General features: G+C 33.3%; 2 protein-coding genes across 2 annotated transcripts; both read left to right on the top strand.

The window, feature by feature from the left end:
* The first annotated feature begins 2,534 nt into the window (after nt 1–2,534).
* On the top strand, nt 2,535–5,463 carry GAA1 (glycosylphosphatidylinositol anchor attachment 1). The gene is made up of 10 exons (XM_014359372.2): nt 2,535–2,908; nt 2,985–3,202; nt 3,273–3,429; nt 3,513–3,721; nt 3,789–4,006; nt 4,080–4,264; nt 4,344–4,486; nt 4,548–4,747; nt 4,818–4,985; nt 5,069–5,463. Exons 1-10 carry the CDS (start codon nt 2,767–2,769, stop codon nt 5,343–5,345), a joined length of 1,917 nt encoding a protein of 638 aa, XP_014214858.2. The 5' UTR covers nt 2,535–2,766; the 3' UTR covers nt 5,346–5,463.
* A 2,109-nt stretch (nt 5,464–7,572) lies between these two features.
* Nucleotides 7,573–18,593, top strand: LOC106644025 (xanthine dehydrogenase-like). Its single transcript, XM_014359368.2, has 25 exons — nt 7,573–7,666; nt 8,840–8,970; nt 9,651–9,708; nt 9,809–9,905; nt 10,569–10,804; nt 11,597–11,829; nt 12,343–12,484; nt 12,573–12,740; nt 12,829–12,905; nt 13,244–13,450; nt 13,540–13,724; nt 14,563–14,676; nt 14,754–14,895; nt 14,963–15,259; nt 15,337–15,456; nt 15,535–15,887; nt 15,988–16,162; nt 16,255–16,446; nt 16,569–16,714; nt 16,792–16,969; nt 17,204–17,332; nt 17,414–17,656; nt 17,740–17,994; nt 18,096–18,263; nt 18,325–18,593. The coding sequence occupies exons 1-25, from the start codon at nt 7,660–7,662 to the stop codon at nt 18,367–18,369; spliced, it is 4,098 nt and encodes a 1,365-aa protein (XP_014214854.2). The 5' UTR covers nt 7,573–7,659; the 3' UTR covers nt 18,370–18,593.
* The last annotated feature ends 156 nt before the right edge of the window (nt 18,594–18,749 follow it).

Raw genomic sequence — 18,749 nt, 5'->3', positions numbered from 1 at the left:
AGCACGGTGTAAGATGTACGTGAAGCTATGTGTAGTAATTAGTAATTGAAGTATAATTACTACTAATACTACGTAATGCCATATGGTCGATTTTATTAAACCAAATGAATATCTATATTTTTGGAGGTAGACTTTTGGGTAAAAAATAGATTGTAAACTTGCCGCAAACAGCACAAACCGCGTCAACTTTTTATTGTCTATTTATAAAATTAGTTGCGGCTGGTTTATAACTAAATAAATGGCTCTACTGTAAGTCATAATAGTTATGTGGATCAGCGCCATCTAGCGTTGCGAATTTCTGAACTAAAAAGTGGCCCTAAACTTTTGAACCGGAGCTTTAGCGCGTAGAGCCATTTAGCCAATTATAAACCAGCCGCAACTTATCTTGTAGCTATGAAATCCAAAAATAATAGTACGTGTGTTTTTGGCGGCAAGTAAACAATCTATTTTCTACAAAAAAATTGACCTCCTATGTGTTAATACTTTTGAAGATAGATTTTCGAGCATAAGATAGATTGTTAGCTTGCCGCCAAAAACACACATATCGTTATTTTTTTATTTTATAGCTTTGTCATAAGTTGCGGCTGGTTTATAGTTAATTAAATGGCTCTAATCCTGAATGCTCTGACTTAGAATTTTAGGAGCCACTTTTGGCCGAAAAATAAAGACCGCTAGATAGCGCTGATCCAAAATAATTATTGCTATTGCTACTTACAGTAAAGTCACTTTATTAGTTATAAACCAGCCGCAACAAATTAAATAGATAGATAATGAAAAAAAAAAACATTTTTTGTGCTGTTTGCGGCAAGTTTACAATTTATCTTTTACCTTAAAATCGACCTCCAAAATCATAAATATTCCACTTATCTTATATGGCTCATAAAATCGACAATATTTACAAAATTACAATACTCTTGACCTTTGACCATTAACTAATGAAAGAACAGCCCTTCAACTTTAGATTTCCAATAAAAAGTTAACTTATATAATATGTACATAGCAAAATTTGTGTTACAGAAATCGTAAATCACGGTCAAATATACACGTAAATTAATCAGTCGAAAAGAGACAACTGAAGAAAAACGGTCTTAAAAAGAAGCAGCCACACGAAGAGTCTCCTAGGAATGGAGCATCGGATCTCACTAATTGAAAAATACGTTAATTACAGAGATGTAAATTTTAAGTGTTATAAGTAAACAAAGAACCCAACCTTCTTTGATCAAGTGAGATCCAATGCTCCATTCTTATGAGACTTTTCGTGTGACTGTGATTCTTTTTCAGGCCTTTTTTCTTCGGTTGTCTCTTTAATTGGACTGATTAATTTGTGCTTACATGAGTTAATGGTAAAAGGTCAAGAGTATTGTAATTTTGTAAATATTGTCGATTTTATGAGCCATATAAGATAAGTGGAATATTTATGATTTTGGAGGTCGATTTTAAGGTAAAAGATAAATTGTAAACTTGCCGCAAACAGCACAAAAAATGTTTTTTTTTTTCATTATCTATCTATTTAATTTGTTGCGGCTGGTTTATAACTAATAAAGTGACTTTACTGTAAGTAGCAATAGCAATAATTATTTTGGATCAGCGCCATTTAGCGGTCTTTATTTTTTGCCAAAAGTGGCTCCTAAAATTCTAAGTCAGAGCTTTCAGGATTAGAGCCATTTAATCAACTATAAACCAGCCGCAACTTATGACAAAGCTATAAAATAAAAAAATAACGATATGTGTGTTTTTGGCGGCAAGCTAACAATCTATCTTATGCTCGAAAATCTATCTTCAAAAGTATTAACACATAGGAGGTCAATTTTTTTGTAGAAAATAGATTGTTTACTTGCCGTCAAAAACACACGTACTATTATTTTTGGATTTCATAGCTACAAGATAAGTTGCGGCTGGTTTATAATTGGATAAATGGCTCTACGCGCTAAAGCTCCGGTTCAAAAGTTTAGGGCCACTTTTTAGTTCAGAAATTCGTAACGCTAGATGGCGCTGGTCCAAATAACTATTATGACTTACAGTAGAGCCATTTTATTAGTTATAAACCAGCCGCAACTAATTTTGTAAATAGACAATAAAAAGTTGACGCGGTTTGTGCTGTTTGCGGCAAGTTTACAATCTATTTTTTACCCAAAAGTTTACCTCCAAAAATATAGATATTCATATGGTTTAATAAAATCGACCATATGGCATTACGTAGTATTAGTAGTAATTATACTTCAATTACTAATTACTACACATAGCTTCACGTACATCTTACACCGTGCTCTCTTTACCAGAATAATAAAATCAGAGGCTGTAAAGTTACGTATATATAGGTCGTGGTGGTAACGCCGCGTCCCCAAAAAATTAGGTGGTGCTCTTACCTACCAACGGTACAAGCTTTGATAGAAAGTTATTTTATCGACAAAACTTTCGAAACTTGGCAAATGGTAAGGTAGAAATGAGTTGTTCTCAGCGAGCTGTTCGTCTGCTAGCTGCGTCTGTGTTTGTGGCATCATTTACACATATAGGTGTATTAAATATGTCAACACACAACCGGTTGGTTGTTAAAAAAAAGTTATTAATTCGCGAAAACAAAAAGTAACTTGAATTGGCACAAGAACATTTTAAATTCAGTATTTTCTTGGAAGACAACAGGGTTCTTAATATGAGACCCAGAGCAACTAATTCCGTTAATTTAAATTAATTATCCATAGTATTCATACTATTGTTGAAGTTTGTTTATTTCCCATCATATAGTTAAGTATACAGGGGAGTCCGACAATGGGTCTTTTGACAGATCCTCGTGCTGGAAATGGAGAGATGGCCAAGTTTATTCTGAAGTGGGAAAGACCACTTTGTTACATGTTGTACTTTGCTGGAATCATTTGGCTGATGCTTTTGGTGTTGCCATACTTCAATGACAGTAAGTACACTTCTTTACGGCCCACTATTTCAATTTTCATTTGGCATGTTAATAATTTTTTTTTTTTTTTTGCCAGATACGTATTACTCTGAAAATGCATTGCTTCCTGGCCTGGTGAAAAAAGAAAGTAACTTGAGGCCGGCTGCCAAACAGTTTTACCATGAGTTGAGCTCGGAAAGGGAAAGATTTCCCGATGCCATGCCCTACGCGTGGATATTAGCTAAATTTCATCAGTTGCACCTCGAGGTTTTTACTCATAACTTTACACTGAACTATCCATTCAAAAATCAAAAGGTAATCGAGCTTTTCTCATATTTTTTTTGTAAAATTTATTGCATGTGATTAAATTGTTTATACTTTACAGTACCTGGGACAAAATGTTTATGGTATAATCAGAGCTCCAAGAGCTGCAAGTACTGAAGCAATTGTCGTCAGTGTGCCATATCGACCGCTAACCAGTATTCATGCTGATACTACAGCATCAATAGCATTACTACTGTCCTTTGCTCAATTCTGTCGCAGTATGTCGTTTTGATGTGACAAAAGAAAACATTTTTCAACGTCAACCTTAAAAAAATATAACACTTATCCTTAATCATTTCAGAACAAAAATATTGGGCAAAGGATATAATATTTTTAGTGACTGAACATGAACAATTAGGTATTCAAGCCTGGCTAGATGCTTATCACGGAGTGACCAGTGGCCACGAAGGTATCCTCATTTCTGGAGATTTGCCTGGTAGAGCTGGCTCCATTCAAGCTGCAATAAACTTAGAACTGCACTCGATGTTTGTCACATCCATCGATGTGAAGGTGGTACAATTTTGTTAGCTAAGGTTACAGTCATATTTCGAGAAATTTAATTATTTTTAAATTCTAGGTTGAAGGGCTCAATGGCCAGTTACCAAATTTAGATTTATTCAACTTAGCCCAAAATATGATTAACAAAGAAGGGATTCGTAGATCATTCCAACGTCGTTTCGACACGTATGAAAAAGATAGACTGAAAAAATGGTGGTACCAATTTAGTACTCTTATGTCAATGACATTAACTCAAGCCACTGGAGTTCCAACTGGGAATCATGGTTTGTTTCACAGGTAAAAATAACTTTGATTGGGCATCGTAGCATAGTTTTAAGATAAACCTACTCTAAATCGATTATTTCAACAGATTTGGGATCGAAGCCATCACATTGGAAGGTTTTGACAGTGGTAAAAACGAAATGAAGCATCACTTGTACCACGTTGGACGAGTGGTGGAAAGTATCATTAGATCCCTAAACAATTTACTGGAACGTTTTCACCAGTCGTATTTTTTTTACATCCTTCCCTGCACCGACAGATTTATTTCTATATGTAAACAATGTTTCATTTATTCATTTCATAATCTACAATAATACAAACTAAAATGACATTTTGTTTTATCGATTTACAGCTCTTTACATGCTGTCACTGGTTCTGATGGTAGCTAGTTTATTCATTAAAGCCTACTCCATGTGGTTGAGACTGCAAGAGACTAACGTAAAAGCAGAAGCTGAGCAGAAAAACGCCGATGACAAGAAAACGAGCAAAGTAAAGGTGTGTCTTCACCCTTTTTTGTATTGCACCACTGGTATTAAACGTTTACCTATTTTTCAAGATTTCGGAGTTCAGCGTAGGTTGCATAGCATCCGAAATACTATGGACCCACGCCATAGGGTTCACTTTGATGTCCTCCCCGAGACTAACGACCGCACTGATAACGCAGTACTTCAATTTGAAAACTGAAGATGCGCTGTACTACAGCTTTGTAACGGCTACTGTTTTATCAATCATGTGGCCCTTAATTGCCATCAAAAGGTACAGTAAGAGCGTTCGTGTGTAAAAAAAAGAAAGAATCTAATAATTTACAAAATTTTATCTATATCAGGATAGCAAAGTACAACAACATCGCTCTCATCTGTGTCATCACTTGCGTTGAATTCGCAACGGCTTTAACGTGCGTTGCTATGCAAAACTTTTCACTGGCATGGCTTGCTGCAGTTATATACGTTCCTGTCGCCTTATCCATCACTCCTAAGCAACCCGTTTCCAGCAGGTAAACAAACCCTTACTTACGTGGCATTTTTCTTTGAAAGTTGCTTATGTGTACATAATTTTTTACGACAATCCTGCCAACAGATTCCGTAAACTCTTGTACGTGATATGGCTACTGCTGCATCCCTTCTTCGTCATGTCGTTCGCAATATTGATCTACTCGTACATAAATTACGGAGACGAGGCTATTCTCACTATTTTGTATCGATCTCTCAGAGCTACGAAGCAAGGCTTGGTACTCAGCATCATCGACTCGATGATCTACGGGAACTGGTTTTACAACGTCACCGTGGCCGTCATGTTGCCGATTTGGCTGATGTTTTGGAGCGTTATTTGCCAAAGTACTCAAGTCAGCGCATAGTAAGCTGCGAATACCAAAAAATACTCATAGCTGATGATGGGTGATTTCTCTGTTTTTAACGAATACTAAAAAATGTATTGAATACATCGCTGAATATTGTACATTCGTTTAATAAACCATGGTTTCTACATTTACAATAAAACTGGTGGACGCATTCATTGATAATATTTGTTTGATCATTTTTCTGTAGTTAATAAATAGATTTTAAAAAAAACTGCACGACATTGAATATTCGACAAAAATGTAGTTTATGTGATTCAAAAATACTATGTGAGAAAAACATCATTTAATCCCGATTTCAATGCTTGCACTATGCAGTGCAGCCGATGTTCCTTTATAATCGTATCTAATTAATCAATCATTTGCTCAGCTAATATCGCACAGCTATCAGAAAACAAACAACTCACGTACAGGAAAAAAATTTCTTATCAAAAGCAAAGTGCTTTGCAGTTTGACTTGTTTTATCGTTTATTGTTATTTTAGTCTACCACGGAGTATTCTCAAGGACTCTTATCTCAACATTTTTTACCCTATCTTCGAAACTTTGAAAATGATGCGATGCATCAAACTGACAAAAATTGCCTACTACAAATTTTAAACAATAATAACTATTTTCAACAGTAAGTTAAAAACATAAAAATTAAATAAAAACAGTTTATAAAGTCTGGATTTGTTATTGTTGAAACTTCTTAATAAGTACTTATAGTTGATTATTTTTTTTTTGTTTGCAAAGTCGATTGGTACAAAAAATGCCCGCAAAGATTATTCTTTTTTATTTTTTTTATCTGATATAACACAATAAAAATAATCTGTTATTAACAATTGTTTATAACTATTAGTTTTTTTTAAGCTTCAAAAGTCAAGTATCGAATAATGATGACAAACAATAAAATTTCTATTCATTCACTATTTTTCTCGATGTTTCTAGAATAACATTTATGATGAAAAAAAAAAAAAAAAAAATTATAAAACAAATAATAAATTTTCATAATTCTTACTATCAGTTATTATTTTTTATTTGTTAAAATTATTATAAGTTCTTACTAATCTTAGAAAAAACGTATGTAATGACTTAAGAAAAATAGCCATTTGAATGATTTTCCACGAGTTTAAGAAATATAAACATTTAATTATGTTTACCTTGAAACTGCATAACAGTATATTTTTAGCACAATAAAAGTTTGAGTTTATATTCGTCTACTTTCGAATGTCAAATTTTCCAATTTCGAGTTTGGAATTTGGGATCAACAATCAATTAATCAAGGGAAAAACATATTTGATCAATTGAGGACAAAGATTTATTTTTACCTTTATCGATAAATAACGATCTTCTCAAATAATTTTCAAAAGAGGTGATGATTTATAACGCGAAAAAAAAATGGCAATAAATTGATTTCATACAAATTAGATTAATGTTATCTTTACCCCCTACTTCACATGCACACAAATATGTGAACACGTCTTCGATAGATAACTTTTTCTATGAGAGCACAGGAAATAAGATAAGTTTATTTACGAACCAAAAAATTTTGAACCATTTTTTTAAATTCAGTAAATATTTTAGTGGGAATTATTGAGAAAAATCATAAATAAAAATGTCAATTTCATATGGTTAATACGGCAAGAAATTAAAAAAAATATTATTCGAAAAAAAATGTAGTTTAAATACTTATGTGAACATTGTAACCCAATAACCTCCTTGAAATATATCTGTGAAAAATAAAAAAAAATTATATGAAAAAATTTGTGGGCATTAAAAAAAAACCAAGAAATGTTTTTCAATTCAATTAAATACGTTTATTGACGTTCGTTAAAATACATATAGCCAGAAAATGTTTTTACAAAATTTAGAGACGATACACCATCTAACAGTCGAGATATTAACTAAACAAAATTTTGTCCATCGACCTGGAGTCTCATCGAAAATTCAGTTTTTTTATCTTTGACAAAAAAATTCTTATAAAAAATAACAGCAATTTTAATAAAATTGAAATAATTAGTAACAAAACCCCCCACAGACTTTTTTTTTATTTCCAGATATTCCAATGAACTGCGTAGAAATGATAAACATTTTCGATTGTAAGATACTGTCTGGGTGCAGTTTAAAATGGTAATCGATATATACGACCGTTGTGCAATGACACATGACTCTAAACTTCGAACGGTAGCCAAGACATGAGATGGAAATCGATCAGAAAATATATTACTTGACGCGAAGCCGGTCGTATTTGATGTTTGTCTCATTTAAATTTTGAATTTCCAGTTTCGATAAACGGTGCAAGTAAACGTAAATAGAGACGTGAATTTAAAACCGATGAAACGTGAGTGCATAGTTATTCCTCATTTTTGTTGTTGTTTAATCATAGTAAGTTACTTATTTGCTCTATAATACCATTAATATTGCTGCTTCGGACTAAAAAAAAACTAAAATAACGTAAACACAGATATATAATTTTAAAAAGTAGCTTACAGTGTTTGATAAAAGTGGATTTTCTTCGTTTGTATATCAAGAAGTGAAAGACTACAGGTAATGATAACCGAAGTTTCGTAATAAATTAGCGGCTAAAGAACTTTTTTTTTACGGCATGTGTTTATTGAGCATTTGAAAAATATTTGCGACTAAAAAACTATGACAATTGTGTAAATTAGTTAACTTGGTTTGTTGATTGGCTAAAAATAATAATGAACAAGTTTTTTTTTTAAACTTGAATTGCACCATTTGTCGTAAGGTGAAGCAATGCATTGTGTCCAACGTTTCCGTTACATTTTAATAATTTTTACAGATAATATTCTCTTTTAAAAAACATAGTTTTGCAATGATTGTCTATAAAACTAAGAATGTTTATAAATTTAAAAGCCGTTCCTAGCGAACTGTTGTCTCGACTTCACAACATTGAGTCCGCAGTTTTTAACAGTAAAAGAAGAGTTAAATTTCATTCTATAGTTCAAAAGAGATATATGAAACAAAATAGCAAATTACATCATTTAAAAAGAAACAATAATCTACAGTTAAATAATAACACAAACAGCAGTTGAATATGAAACTACATTTTCAAACATCATACTCTTACCTTAAAATTTAATAAAAAATTTACAAAAAAAAAAAGGGTTATATGAAGGTGACTAAAATACGTTAAAAAACTAACTTGACAGAGAAGTTTTGATAAAGATATAAAGTAAATTTTTTTATTTTAACGTTTCAGTAAATATTTTATATGCCTTGTTTTTTAATAAAATAAGAATCTAACTTATCTGAAAAATTAATTAGTTTCTTATTCTTACGCGGTCATAATCATTCTACAGAAATATAATACTTTTATATATTTTTTAAAATTTGAATTATATTATGTTGGAATATAAATAAGAAACTTACGAATTTAACAAGCCATGCCTCAATAAAATTTTTTTTATTAGTCAGCAGTAAATAGTATTTTTCAAATCATACATTCAAAAAATTCAAGTATTTCATTTTATTTTTTATGATTGTGTTGAAGGTGAAAAAATGGATTTGAACGAGTATAAGCAAGAAATTGATAACGCAGTGAAAAGGTGTGAGGAGCCGTCGAACGGTGATTTTGATCGAAAAATTAGCACTACTTTAGTGTTCTACGTGAACGGAAAAGAAGTAAGCATTGATCTCATTATGTTAGAATATTTTTAAAAAATTCAATTTTGTTTTCTGACATGCAATATTTAATTGCATAAATCTCAAACATAAATTATTATTTAGTTCATAAACGAATGTAAATATAATGATGAGGATTATTCAGTGAATTTCAAGGTATTTTTCTTATAGTTGTTTTACGCACTCTTGTAATTATTTTTTCATCATAAGTAATAATTAATAGATAAAATCGATACACGAACATCTATTTTTTTTAATTAATATGTTTGAATCGTATACCATAACAATGGTATGTTTATGCCGTTCCAAGAACTTCAGAAAGTTAATTGAAATTTACACATGTCATATGACACGATAAAGATGGAGTCCCATACATATTATAAGGAAACATTGTAGATATCAACAATGATAAGATAAATGAATATTCAGAGGCTTTTCAACTATCAAATAAATCGGCATAATATTGTTACTTAGCCTGTTTCTGTATTAAACAATTTTCTATTGCGATTTATTTATCCTTAATTTAATTTTATGGTAAGCATTTTTTAATCTTTTTTTTAATTTTAATTTTTTAATCTTCCCTAAATTTACAGATGGAACGTCATTAATTGTTATTACTATAATTATTTCGATATTTAAAAAAACTGTAATCGTTTGCTTAATTTATGAAAAAATTCTAGGTAAAAGACAGCAATGTGGAGCCCGAGTGGACACTGTTATTTTATCTCCGAAATAAGCGTATCCTTTAAGAAGACGTTTTTAAATAAAACACATGTTTGATGTGAAAAAATAATCTGGTACTTTTATATTATTCCTTAAATTTTTTTGATACAAACAGTTCGCTTGTATGGAACTAAACTTGGCTGCGCTGAAGGTGGGTGTGGAGCCTGCACTGTCATGATTTCCAGATATGATCGGCAACAAAATAAACTCATGTATCCTTTGTATTGCAGTAGAAGTAGCAAGAAAAAATCACACAAACAATTCGCCAATCCAAATGATCGTTTATTTAAATGCAAAAATAATTTTTATTTGAATGAAACAAACATTAATTTAATAATATTAATTAAAGTAAAATCCATGATTTTCTTACAACGTAATGTTTAATAGATTTAAATAAATATTTGTTTATTTAAATACATTTTTTTATTTACATTCAAATAAACGTTTATTTGGATTGAAAAATTTTTTCTTTTCAGTGAATTATCTTTCAATAATCATACAACGTATTATCTTACCATCTATGATGGCTTCGTTACAATCGATATGATCAGCTCAGAGAAAGTTCTTATCGTTCAATTAATGGATTGTCCATCAGTTACTCGTAATTTCTTGATTTAAATTGAACAATAACACATACAAAATGTATATTTTGACGTTATCTTTTTGAAATGATTTTACATCAATACAATTAATGTGCTTCGAAAAATTTATTAAAATTAAAAACACTTATGATCAACATGTCATTCGCTTCAACAGCTCAAAACCAAAGTCATACAAAAGACTTCACAAACATGAAACGAAAATTATATTTTAAAATTGCCTAAAAACCTATTATTTAATGTTAGGCATATGTTTTCTGAATCTCGTATGCCCAGTCATTTGGCAGCAAACGCATGCCTGACGCCTATATGCGCAGTTCACGGCATGGCCGTCACCACTGTCGAGGGTATCGGTAGTACTAGAACAAAACTACATCCTGTACAGGAGAGAATAGCAAAAGCTCACGGATCCCAATGTGGTTTTTGCACTCCAGGCATCGTCATGTCCATGTATGCTCTATTGAGGACAAAACCGTTGCCAACTATGGAGGATATGGATGTGGCTTTTCAAGGTATTTTTTACATGTAAAGTGTCACGTAAACCATTGTTCCACCACTTTTATGAGGAAAAGGTTTTTTTAATGGTACTCTGAGTTGAGAAACATGAGTGGAATATTCGTTTCGTAATGGATCTTAAAATAATACAATATTTTTGGACATGGCAATTTTTTTTTGTACGAAAAGCATGAAATGGCGTGCAAGTTAGTGTTTATAATAAATTTTAATACGTAACTTAACGTGTAAGGTGGTCGAAACGCATATATCCCTGAAATTTAAGAAATCACATTTTTAGTGATTGTCAACTGTGAAATATTTCTCCAAATCCACGTGATTTTTTCAATAGTACAATTTTATTACAATTTTTACATAAAAAAAAAAAATACTAAAAGCATCAAAACCATTTATCGGTGTATAAAAAATGGCGCACTGGACAACCCAATTCTTCGAATCAAAGAAAATTCCCTCACCCTTATTCCATTAAACATTTTCTTATGAATAAAAAAATATAAGCTATTGAAAATAACATTTTATTGAATTAAAATTGTCTTTTTTTAAATTACGAATTTCTCATTTAGTTGTACGAAATGTTTTTTTCGATCGGCTAAATATTTTTTAACTGAAAGGAAATATTTAACGGAATAAGGGTAAATAAATTTTCTTTTATTCAAAGAATTGGGTTGCTCAGAGTGCCTGAGTTCATACAAATTGTATACAACATTACTAAGTAGATTTCTGCAAAGAAGTAATATATTGTGTATGAATGAAAAGTGGTAATAATTATTGTATTTCCACGTTGGAAACAGGAAATCTCTGCAGATGCACCGGTTATCGAGCCATCATAGAAGGTTACAAGACCTTCACAGAGGAATGGGAAAGGTCACGAGTAACAGACGACGACTGCAAGGAAAGAACTTGTGCAATGGGCGACGCTTGCTGCAGGCGTGTCTTTACATCGGAGCCAGAAGAGATTTTCGACAAAAGTGACTTTTTGCCCTACGATCCGACCCAAGAACCGATATTCCCGCCGAAATTGCAGGTACTCTTTAAAAATGCACGGGATATTATAGGACTGATATACCAAATACAAAGGCCCAATGGATTCCATATGGAAATCCGCTTGGATGTCTCGTAGAAATCTACTTTGATTCCTCATTAGCCCCAATTTCTCTACGTAAAATCCTCGTAGAATCTTTGTCAAATCGTCATTGTTTTTAAATGAAACAAGATTGGTTGCTATTCGTAATTTACGTGACATTCTAATAATTTTTTTGAAGATTCTCTAAGACTCTCTGCAACATACACTAACTATTTAAATATAAAATCCCATCAGAAACTGAGAATAAAATTATCTTAACATCATGAGTAAATGAGGTTTTTTTAAATTTTAATAATTTCCGACATAATTAAAAATAAAATTCATACGAAATAATAGGAAAGTACTAGTTTCATCAATATTCTACAAGGAGTTTCCAATAAAGTTAACTGAACTTTTGTAAAGAGGTGATAGCGACGGAAACATGTTATTTTTTTCCATTTTGTCTTTCTTCAGCTATCATCCGTATTAGATGACGAGTACTTGATTGTCAAAGGTAAAGAAGTCACGTGGTACAGGCCTGTGAATCTAAAGGACATCCTAACATTAAAGCATCAGTACCCAAATTCCAAGATCATTGTTGGAAATACTGAAGTTGGTAAGCTGACTGTTTTAAATAGTACATACATATTTTTACCCATAATTTTGCACCACATTTTTGCACATGATTTTTTTTCTGTTTTCAGGCGTTGAAGTTAAGTTCAAACAGTTCAAGTATCCTGTTCTTATTCAGCCCACGAGGATAAAAGAGTTGTGTGATATAACTGAGTTGAATCATGCCGTTAGAATAGGTGCGAGCGTTACTCTAGTGGAAATGGAAGAGGCACTGCTTGAACAAATCAAAAACAAATCTGGTAACTCGAGATGACAAGATTTATTATTTTTACAGGATATTTTTCTAAAATTTATTTGAGTTACGAAGTAAGGATGATTTTTTTGCAGAAGGGAAAACGAGAATCTTTCAATCAATCGTCGGAATGCTCAATTATTTTGCTGGCAAACAGATACGGAATGTTGCTGTAAGGGTCGTATGATTATTGCATAGTAGTTGATAAACATTTTTTAAAGGGTGCCTCATATTTTTGCCAGAGCAAAAAAAGTGTGACCTCACAAAAACATTTTTTTTTTTTCATAAAACATTGTATCCCTTTTTTGTTGGAAATAAATTACCATCAATAGAACATTTTGTATCAGTTAGAGGGATGTAGTAATAATTTTATTTGCTCTGATGAAATTTTAGTATTGGTGCAAGTTTATTTTACTTTTTTATTTTTTTTAATTATTTTATTTTTATTTTTGATGTGTAAACTAAGCTACTTGCTAGAAGACAATCGTGTAAATGATACAATTTTTTTAGGCCATTGGAGGTAACATTATGACCGGTAGTCCTATATCTGACATGAATCCGGTATTGATGGCTGCAGGTATTAAATTAAACGTGTACAGCCTTGAACGGGGATTCAGATCATTGACGATGGATCACACATTTTTTGTTGGCTATCGACGCAACGTCATTGCGACAGACGAAGTATTATTGTCCATTGAAATACCTTACTCCACTCAGGTGCGTCAACGATTTTTCAAGTGACAAATTTTTCATGATAGACCCACTCAAACTTGCCCTAAGCACGCATGAATTTTTTTTTTTTCTAGGATCAATACTTTGTCGCGTACAAACAATCCAAGAGACGAGACGATGATATTGCCATTGTGAATCTGGCGATGAACGTCCTCTTCGAGCCGGGCACAAGCATCGTAGCAAAAGCCTACATGGCTTACGGAGGCATGGCGCCGACTACGATATTAGCTAGGAAAACGTGTGACGCTATGATTGGAAAGTATGTTTTGCGATAAATTTCAAATAATCAACTTCCAATGGATTTTATGAGAAAATTCACACCAAATGAGGCTTGATCCTATGCGTTATTGAATCAATAACCGAGGGGCTGCACACTCTAAAGTCTTTTGGAGACTTCTTTGAAAGACTTAAAATGACTTATGAAGTCTTTTTTAATGATTTCAAGCTATATGCACTCTTGAAGTCCCAGTAAAAAGTCTGAAGTCTTTGAAAGACTTAGAATGAGTTATATAATCTTTTTAATGAATTCAAGAGGGCGCAGCATTTCGTTAATAACATATTTAAATTTTTTGGAACTTTGAAAGCATTAATAAAATTTTTAGTAAAATTCGATGAAAATCAGGGAATAGGAATTATGGTCTACAGGTATTTCTATAATTTTATGTAAACATTACCTTAATTGCAATATTAAATTTATCACTATTTTTGAAATATTTCTGGTGTTACATTAACTAAATTACGTTATTTTTTTAAGTAATTCAACATTTTTAAAATCAAAAGATGTAATAGAGAATCTTACAGAATCTACGAACAAACTGTTGAGACATTACTTGGATAACATGCAGAAACAAGTCTTTTTCCATGTGAATATTATCGATTCCATTACAATTCTACCAGAATTTTACACGGGAAATATAAACTATCGAAGTATCGAAGTAGATTTTCATATACATTGAAAAAAAACATGATAAAGTTCCGTGTAGAATCATAACATAATTCTATTTTATCTGAAATTCACTGAATTTTCGTAATTAAGTGGAATTTGTTTTACGTTCCAAGGTAAAATTGCTTTTTGTTCAAATGACGCAATTTTTTAGGAAATGGAACGAGAATTTAGTAGAAACCGCGACTGGAATGCTCATCGACGAATTGCCATTATCAGGTGACGCACCCGGTGGTATGGTCTTATATCGGCGTTCGCTTACTCTGAGGTGATATATTGTGTAAATTAATAAATTAACAAAGAGATTTATGAAACTCACAATCACACACTGCCACGATATTCCAGCTTATTCTTCAAAGGTTTCGTGTACATAACGAAAAAACTACGAAACAGCATCCAAGATGTGGACCCCATACCAAAAGAGCTTGAAAATGCCGGTGATGGCTTTCAGTATCAGCCACCAAGTAGTTCTCAATATTTTCAAGTGGTGCGTACCATTTTAATACCATTCATACATCTTAGCATAAACAAGGTGTAACAACATTTCATTCCAGGCACCAAAGGATCAAGTCGATACTGACTTAATTGGTCGGCCCATAGTTCACATAAACGCATACAAGCAAGCAGCCGGCGAAGCCATATACTTAGACGACATACCAAAAATATCTGGGGAATTGTACTTGGCTTTCGTTTTATCTACGAAAACTCACGCCAAGATTATCAATGTCGATCCATCAGCAGCTTTGGCTATGGAGGGTGTCGAAGCGTTCGTAGATTCAAACGATATACCGGAGCACAGAAGATTCATTGGACAGATAAAGTACGATGAAGAGGTTTTCGTTTCGAAGATGGTATTATTTTCAAAATTGTTATGTCAAAGTCTAGTTTCTAAGACTAAAAGGGAATTCATCGATTAATCTGATCTCAGGTCACGAGCCAAGGGCAAACACTTGGTGCAATAGTTGCAGTGGATCAAGTCACTGCGCAGAAAGCAGCTAAATTGGTCAAAGTTGAGTACGAAGAGCTCAAGCCAATCATTACAATCGAGGTACGTCAATCAGAAAAAAATGGCATTTTTTTTTTTAAACTTTAGATAGAACGTGAATTAATCAGTTAATCTTCGTAGGAAGCCATAGAGGCCGAGTCCTTCTTTGCAGAACCGATTGTTGTATCCAATGGAAACGTTGATAAAGTATTCGCAAAAGCTGAGAACATTGTGGAGGGAGAAATAAGGATTGGGGGTCAGGAACACTTTTACTTGGAAAGCCAGTCGGCTTTGGCGAATTTCAGAGAAGAGGGTGAGCTTGAGCTTTTCTCCTCGACGCAAAACCCAACGGCGATCCAAAAACTTACGGCCCATGTTCTGGATCTTCCCATTAACAGGGTGAACATTAGAGTGAAAAGATTAGGAGGTGGATTTGGAGGAAAAGAGACGAGAGAGGCCCTCGTGGCTTTACCAGTGGCCGTAGCAGCTTACAAGTGAGATTAAATCATAAACTAATGATTACTTAAATCAAACAAATGTGAGCTACTTATAGTTTTTATCTGATGACATGGCGATCTTGTACGATACCCTTAGATTGCGAAGACCGGTCAGATGTGTGTTGGATCGCGATGAGGATATGATGATAACTGGTACGAGACATCCCTTCCTAATGAGGTACAAAGTGAGTTTTACCAATGAAGGACTAATAACGGCAGCCGAAGCTCACCTTTACAGTAATTGTGGATATTCTACGGATTTGTCCACAGCGGTATGGATTTCCTTATGAAAAAAATATGCCGTACCATATGGATGTTCGATAGAATATGATTTTTATAATTATCCTTTTTCTTTATTTAATAGGTACTCGAATGCGCAATGTTATACTTTACAAATGGTTACAAATTTCCGGTTGCAAAAGTCGTAGGTTACATGTGCAAGACCAATTTACCATCTAATACGGCCTTCAGAGGTTTTGGCGGACCCCAAGGAATGTTTTGTGCTGAAAACATTGTTCAGCACGTTGCTGATCACCTTCAACGAGACTACGTTGAGGTATATTATCTGTTTGAAAAAATCAACGAGAAATAGTCCGTGTTTGACGTTGTACACGTATTTAAAGTGGCCTTTAGCTAGTTACACATAACATAACTTTGTATTTGTCATTTGTTTATTAGATCGTAGAACTAAATTTGTACAAAGAAGGAGATAAAACTTTCTATAATCAAACAGTAGAGAACTGTACGCTTAGAAGATGTTGGGACGAATGTTTGCACTCGGCAAAATACAAAGAGCGTCAAATTGCTGTGAATGAATTCAATCAGTAAGACAGTTATTTTTCATTAAATTTCAAAATGTAGAACAAAGTCATTTATGGACATCATTTTTTTTTTTTATCAGGAATAGCAGGTACAAAAAGAAAGGTTTATCCGTCGTACCAGTGATGTTTGGCATTGGCTATGAGGTGTCTTTTCTCAACCAAGGCGGGTCCCTTGTTCACGTGTACACGGATGGTTCTGTTCTTTTGAACCACGGTGGAGTTGAAATGGGCCAAGGATTGTACACAAAAATGATTCAGGTAAGTGATTGTCTATTTTTTGCGTGCATTGTCACATTTTTTGTACAGGAACTATCGATGAAAATAATCTAAGTCGTTATCTATAATTTATACTTGTTTTAGATATTAAATTTCACAACAAATAAACTATAATTTTAAATTTGAGCAAGACAATTTCAAGGTTTTGATAATTTAATGGCATAAAAAAACTATGAATAAAATAATTTAAAAAAAAAAAATGTTCTTCTTTATCAGGTGGCAAGCAGAGTTTTAAAAGTGAAGCCTGAAAAAATTTACACTGCAGAAACATGTACGGACAAAGTCCCGAATACCGTAGCAACGGCAGCTAGTTTAGGATCCGATCTCAACGGAATGGCCGTTTTGGTAAGTCAATAATTATAATTTAAGATTAAAAAAAAAAAAATTACCAAAAAACGTACAACCACATAATCATACAAATTGTAGGATGCTTGCACAAAAATCATGAACCGCATCAAATACATCATCGACGAAAATCCAAATGGTACTTGGGAAGATTGGGTGACGAAGGCGTATTTGGACAGGATAAGCCTTTCGGCAACTGGTTACTACCGTACTCCGGAAATTGGCTACGATTTCGTAACAAATTCGGGAAAACGTTTCAATTACTACACATTCGGTGCCGCTTGTTCGGAAGTGGAAATCGATTGTCTTACGGGAGATCACGAGGTGCGTTCACCAGTGACGAACTGGAACAAGGAATCATAGATTACCTACACACATCGCAAGAGAAAATTTTTGTTTTGTCACAGGTTTTGAGAACCGACATTGTCATGGATCTCGGAGAGAGCTTGAACCCAGCGATAGACATCGGTCAGGTTGAGGGTGGATTCATGCAAGGATATGGATTATTCACCCTGGAAGAAATGGTTTATTCACCCACGGGGGTGGTGTTCAGCCGCGGACCGGGGGTCTACAAAATACCCAGCTTCACGAATATTCCACGTCAGTTCAACGTTTCGTTACTCAAAGGCTCGTCCAACCCACGCGCAGTATTTTCCTCAAAGGTAATAATACAATTGTTACACCTGATGGACACTATTAATCGATTTTTTCACTCAAAATCATCGATGCGTTTTAATCGAAAGGTTTTATTTATTTTTCATAGGCTGTAGGTGAGCCGCCGTTATTTTTGGCGTCGTCGGTATTTTTCGCCATCAAAGAAGCCATCAAAGCTGCCCGAAAAGATGTGGGTGTCCAGGGGCACTTCAGATTTGATTCACCAGCAACGGCGGCTCGCATTCGTATGGCGTGCGTCGATCACATAACAAAACAGGTAAAATGCTGTTCGTTAATTCGTTAATAAAATGGTTTAATCACGTGACTGTGTATTTCAGATTGGAGATGGCGATGCAAAGAGACCGTGGAATATCGTTCCCTGATTTACGTCGAAACGTATACAAATACGGGAACAATTTATTTTTTGTACTTACTTACAAATATATACATTAGTAGTTACATGATTATACAATTGTTTACAAAGAAAAAAAAATTCTTTAATATCTTCAAGACAAACAGAGAACGGTGTATAATGTTTACTAGATAAACGACTTCTTTTGCTTGGTAACAAAAAGTTATGTAACAAAAAAAAGACATTGTAGCATAATGTACGTAAAATAAACAATTATAGTAAAATTCGAACGAAAGTTTTGATATGCTTTTAAATCATACTCAAACAGGTAGATTTATGTTTATGCTATGACATTGCAAAAGCAACTTCAGCTTCAAGACCATAGTTGTCTCGTTTGTAAAACTTGTTAGG

The sequence above is a fragment of the Copidosoma floridanum genome, unplaced genomic scaffold (genome assembly GCF_036245765.1).
Source record: "Copidosoma floridanum isolate Cflo_tuat_1 unplaced genomic scaffold, Cflo_Japanese_pri ptg000013l, whole genome shotgun sequence".
Taxonomy (NCBI): Eukaryota; Metazoa; Arthropoda; class Insecta; order Hymenoptera; family Encyrtidae; genus Copidosoma; species Copidosoma floridanum.
Note: the sequence above shows the minus strand (reverse complement) of the source record. Positions and strands in the feature narration are given on the sequence as shown.

Bases quoted from the DNA above. Each gene is read 5' to 3' on its own strand.
- GAA1 (XM_014359372.2), top strand. From the start codon at position 2,767: ATGGGTCTTTTGACAGATCCTCGTGCTGGAAATGGAGAGATGGCCAAG. The intron at 3,203-3,272 runs GTAATCGAGCTT...TATACTTTACAG, and splicing joins ATCCATTCAAAAATCAAAAG to TACCTGGGACAAAATGTTTA. The intron at 4,986-5,068 runs GTAAACAAACCC...TCCTGCCAACAG, and splicing joins AAGCAACCCGTTTCCAGCAG to ATTCCGTAAACTCTTGTACG.
- LOC106644025 (XM_014359368.2), top strand. The intron at 11,830-12,342 runs GTACTCTTTAAA...GTCTTTCTTCAG, and splicing joins TATTCCCGCCGAAATTGCAG to CTATCATCCGTATTAGATGA. The intron at 16,715-16,791 runs GTAAGACAGTTA...TTTTTTTATCAG, and splicing joins GCTGTGAATGAATTCAATCA to GAATAGCAGGTACAAAAAGA.